At 48.8% G+C, this 5,608-nt stretch overlaps 1 protein-coding gene across 1 annotated transcript; it reads right to left on the reverse strand.

The window, feature by feature from the left end:
* Positions 1-2,028: 2,028 nt before the first annotated feature.
* Positions 2,029-3,012, reverse strand: KLF14 (KLF transcription factor 14). The gene has a single exon (XM_070615348.1). The coding sequence runs from the start codon at positions 3,010-3,012 to the stop codon at positions 2,029-2,031; it is 984 nt and encodes a 327-aa protein (XP_070471449.1).
* Between the last annotated feature and the right edge of the window lie 2,596 nt (positions 3,013-5,608).

Below are 5,608 nucleotides of genomic sequence, written 5' to 3' on the forward strand. Positions count from 1 at the left end.
GCCACACTCTTTGGGTCCTTCCTAAGAATCTTTCTCTCACTTAGCATAGGAGTACTTAGTAGAATCCAGATGCCAGGTTCCTATTCCTCACTCTCTAGGGGAAGCTGGAACGCCCAGGACCAGAAGGAGAGTAGAATTAGCACTGAAAATTAATCTAGCAGGTCAAAAGATAAAGTCTCTTCCAAGATGCCAAAGAGTCATTCCCACTTCAAGACCACATAATGTGGCAGGAGGGAATGGACTCAACCTGCTAAGAAAAGGGCTTCCAGGTTAAACACAACAGGCAAAGGGTTCAGCTAGGACCGGACAACTGAAGGAACACAGAAGTGACAGGGAATAGGAAGGGAGGGGATCCTGGCGGCAGGAAGGGAGAGTAGTGTCCTTTGACTAAGGGCCCAGAGAGAGAAGAGGTGGGGTAACCAAGTGTGAGGGAAAGAGTCACTTAGAAGGCCAGATACTTAAGTTGCAGTCATCGTTTTTGCCAGTAACTCAGGCTGTGACTTTGAGCTTATCTAGGTTTCCATGTTTTCATCTGTAAAATAGGGGAAAGCAGTTTGTTTAACTAGACAACTTTTATGGTTGTATAAGATTATGGCATCCTCCACAAATGTGATAGACTATTACAAGATATTCAGGAGAGGGCCAACGGGGACCTTACCAAACCAGGAAATGTCTTTCAGCACCATCTCTAATGAAATGGTCACATGTACATACATTCACACATACATAAGCGGAGTGAGAGACTATTTCATCCATAGCTGCAGAGACACTTATAGAAAAAAAAACTACTGTTGATGCTTGACTTCTGTATGGGGTGAAAGGGATTCTGAGGGTGTAAGCTTGAGGGACTCCAAGGTCAGGGGAGAAGGGTTCTCCTATTTGATAATAACTTTCATCTTGCTGTTCCTTCCCCAAATCCAGCGCAGCCAGCTCTTTAGAATAAGCCACTCTCACTTTCCCCTCCTACAACTACCAACTCACCTGTCACAGAGACAAAAACACACATACCCCAGGGGAAATAAACCCCTGGATAGCCACTAAGAAATGAACAGAGTCTACCGCTCCTGAGACTACTTGTAGTGGGCAGCCGGGACCACATGTCCCTATTTCCCTGAATGTTAACAACGGTTCTGAAAGGTCTTGTTTTGGACCTATCTCATCCAAAGTCACTTGAGTTTATCCTCCAGGTGAAGAGGGAACTAGCCTGGACCACTCTTCTATTCTTGGTGCTTTTATGATTGCTTCCAAATTTTTAAACCAATCTCATTGTGAGAGTGAGCCAGGAAGTTACCCTCCCAAAGTAGAAATCCAAATGGAAAGAAAGGCTACAGACGCAAGTGCAGGGTTCCAAACCATGCAACAGGACCTCCAAACAGACTCACACCACTCCCCAGCCACCGAGAAGCATCTCCCAGCCATACAACCACATGGACTCTTACATGGCCTCTCCTAGCAGAGGTAGCTGGGGCAACTGGGGAGTGGAGGACATCAACCTCCCATCAACCTGGGATCCCTCTGTAAAAGATACTAAAATAAATTAGTAAACATTCCTGTTTACAGAAATAGAAAGCATTTCTGTTTCCAAAGGCCTCTCACCATCCCAGTCCTGGACATTTCCAAGACTGCCACCCCTGACACCATCTCCAAGGTCCGCCCTGATGGGTGGGTAAGACACCAGAGTCTTTTGAGACTGGGAGCTCCTCAGGCACCTGAGAATTCCAGTTTCACATTTCTGGTTCCAGGGAAGGGAGAATCTTCAGGACTCTGGAGAGTACCAGGGTTCATCCCTTCTCACCAGTTCCTGGGGGCTGTCTTGAGGCAGCCCCCCCTTTTAGGATGATATACGTGTCCTAAGAATTCTTGCTATTTTCTGGCTCCCAGTCCCTCCCCAGGGTCCAACACGCCTGCCTGGACCCACCCTCAGAGCGGAGAAACCAGTCTGTGCCTTGGTCTAATGACTCTGGGAAAGAGGGTTGGGCAGAGGGAAGGCAGGGAAAACCGCCTGGGGGATCGTCCTTGAGGGGACGACTAACAGCAATGACTCTCAGACACGCTGGTGGTGCCGCTGGGTGCCTGGCCGGGGACGGAGCCGGAGCTGTCCACCAGGCTGGCAGGTTGCGAGTCGACGCGGGGAGTGCGACGGCGCCCCCGGTACTCGATCATGTCGGGATGATAGGCTGGGTGGCGGCGAGCATGCTTGGTCAGGTGGTCGCTCCTGGAGAACTGCTTGGGGCAGAGGGGGCAGGAGAAGCGCTTCTCGCCCGTGTGCGTCCTGTAGTGGCGGGCCAGCTCGTCGGAGCGCGTAAACTTCTTGTCGCAGTCGAGCCAGTCGCAGGAGAACGGGCGCTCACCCGTGTGGGTGCGCTGGTGGGACTTCAGATGCGACGACTTGTAATAGGCTTTGTTGCAGCCGGGAAAGGGGCAGCGGTGGCGCTTGGCAGCAGGCGTGACAGGCCTCCGACGGGGGACCGGACCCGTGGCGGGGGCGGGGGCCACGCCAGGGGCCCCGCCAGAGCCCGCACCAGGGTCGGCAGGCGCTCCGGGGCCGGCAGGCGCGCGGGGGACCGCGGGCGCGCCGGAGGAGTGCGCGGGCCCGGAGACCTCGGCCGCGCTGGAGGCCGGGCCCGGCTCTGAGCCCAGGGTCGGGCCAGAGCACCGGGTCGGGTCGGAGGGTCCGGCCGAGGCGCGCAGAGCTTCCCCCGAGGTCTCCCCGAAGCCCTCCCCGAAGCCGCCGCGCAAGTCAGCCAAGACGCTTGCAGCCAGCAGGTGGGGCGCGGCGCCGCCCGCGCCGGGGCTGGGGGCGGCGACCTGGGGGAGCGGGGGGACCGACGCGGGCCCCTGTGGCCCCGGACCCGGCAGAGCGGACTCCGGCGGCGCCGCACCCACCTCCGAGCCTGCGGCTCCGCCCGCGCCCTCGGGGTCCGGCGGGCGGCGGTGAACCACGGCGCCCGCGGACATGGACACCAGGCACTCGGCGGCGAAGTAGTCCAGGCACGCCACCGCGGCCGACATGCTGGCCCCGCCGGGCCGCCGGCGAGCGCCGTCCGAGCGCGGCCGGCCGCGGGCGGGAGAGTTCTCGGGAGCGTCCGTCCCGCAGCCTCGGAGCGAGAAGCGGGAGGCCCGGTGCGCGCCGCCCGCCGCCCGCCGCCCGCTGCCGCCGCCGCCGCCGCCGCTGCCGCCGCCGCCGCCGCCGCCCGCGCGGAGCCCGCCCCGCCTGACGCGCCCCTGACGCACCGGAGCCGCGGGGGCGGCGGGACCCGCCCCGGGCCGCAGGAGCCCCTCGGAACGCGCGGCCCGCCGGGCTAGGTCATTTTTAACAGCCTCCGAAATTATCTTGTCTTCGCGTTCTTGCCTCTGCTGGCGAGCCAGGTAATTTTCATAAAGAGAAACTCCCCGATCGTAACTTCTGGGCAGCCTGCCGGCTGCGCTCCCCCCTCGCCCGCTGGTCCTGCGCCAGCTGGGTGTCCGGCGGAGTCCGAGAAACTTTTTTTTTTTTTTTCTGGGGGGAAAAAAAATGCGAATACCTGACCTGTCTTTCGATTCATAATTACGATTGTTAGTTGAGCGGGCTGGAATTACATTTCACTTCTGCCCGCCGCTCTCCGACCAAATTTGCAATATCCCCGAGTTTGCATCAAAAAAAAAAAAGTTTTCTCATTTAACAGTGCCACTGTTAATCCCGCGTCGGTACCAATTCCCTAAACGGAGCCACTGCGTAGCCGTTAATTAATAGCATTTTGAACCAGAAACGTTTCTAACCTTGCAAAAGCAAAGAATCCTCTCATGGTTGAAATTGAAACTTAAAATCCTTTGAGTAACGATTTAACAATTCAACCAAGGCAAGAAAAACGCATGTTTAAACTGCGTTAACCTGTCACAGGCATACAAACAAATTTCCACGCTGAAATAGAAATTATAGACTAGCAGCGAGATAAACACATTAAAATGGACTCCCACAATTTTAATAATAGAAAATCACGTTTGCAATTAGGCAACGTCTTTTATTTTTCTTTTGACAAAAATTAGAAAGAAGAAAATGCAACAAATGGTATAGCGTTGCTCATATGGTGTTTCGTGGTTGTGGAGGTTTTTCTTTTTGTATAATCAGATATATGTGTATGTTTTTCTGCATTTCTTCATTGCTTTCATTTTTTTTCCTCTTTTGATTTTTAAGAAATTAAAAAGACATAGAAAAGCAAACAGGATAATTTCTAAAAATAGTCACAGCACGGTTTTTGATGTACATAAGCTTTACTTATATATTATTGAGTTATATGCGTTTTATTTGTAATTCTTCAGTACTTTTGTTTTTTTGAAAATTAAAAATATACATCAAGAATAAATACATTCATGTATTTATTTCCTAGAATAATGAAATGTGAAGCATCTGTCATTTTTTCTTCAGGTTTTTAAAGATTACAGATAGAGTTGAATGTCACTTTATTTCCCTCCCCAGTCCCATTCACCTTTCTCCCTCCTTACCTCCCTAGGTAATCAGCATTATAAAGTGTGTATTCTTCCAGCATTTGTTATTATGCCTTTATTACCCAATTACCTGTATATTTACATGTAAATATATATGTCTGTGTTTATGTATTTTAAATTTTCTTTATAAATGGTACAATAGTGTACATATCATCTTGCAACTTGCTTTTTCCCCTCCATATGATTTTGAGAACTATCCATGTGGATACCTATAGAATATACTTTATTCATTTCAGTAGTTTTATGATATTTTCAGCTTTATTATTTTTATGGAGATTTCATTCTAAAACAGATAATTATTATAAAGTTCCTTGCCTCAAAATTTTAGATAGTTAACTCTCAATCTACACGTTAAAATTCTGTCAGGGAGAGAATTCTTTACTAGCTGTTTTTCTTTTAATTTTATTATTTAGAAAAAATGTGAAGATATTTTTAAATGCAGAGAGAATAGCACAAGCACCCATCTCATATAGTTGGTACCTATTTCATATAATTGGTAAATGTTAACATTTCGCTATATCAGCTTCAGGTCTATTTTTTTTTAATTGAACTATTCAACATTTCTGATAAAATTGAAGTCCATTTGTACTCCTCCCCGACACCATTCTCCACCTTTTTCTCCAAAGGCAAACACTATCATGAATTTGGTATGTAACTTTCCAATCTAGGTTTTATACTTTTATTACATATGAACCCATAAAACTACAGAATACTGCTTTGATTTTTTAAATGTCTATGTGTGGTGTTAGACTGCATTTATTCTGTGTCTTGTTTTCTTTCATGGTATGTTTTTGTTTTCTCTCCATGTTGATAAATATAAATCCAGTTCATTCTATTTTAATTGCTATATTATAGATCCATGCATATGAATGTGCTGTGTTTAATCATTTCTCTATCGATGGATATTTAAGCCACTGCCAATATTTTGGTATTACTGACAACGCTAATAAGAACATGTGTGTACATGTGTCCCTCGCACATATGTGAGAAAGATACACATAATTCTCTGAGTATCTACCTAGATAGGGAATTGCTAGGCTACATACACATTTTCAGTTTTATTAGAGACTGCCAAATGGTTCTCCAATTTACACACCCATCAGCAGTGTATGAGAGTTCTTGT

Source organism: Equus przewalskii, chromosome 4 (assembly GCF_037783145.1).
Source record: "Equus przewalskii isolate Varuska chromosome 4, EquPr2, whole genome shotgun sequence".
Taxonomy (NCBI): domain Eukaryota; kingdom Metazoa; phylum Chordata; class Mammalia; order Perissodactyla; family Equidae; genus Equus; species Equus przewalskii.

Excerpts from the sequence above, each read along its gene's own strand:
- KLF14 (XM_070615348.1), bottom strand. The coding sequence starts at position 3,012 with ATGTCGGCCGCGGTGGCGTGCCTGGACTACTTCGCCGCCGAGTGCCTG.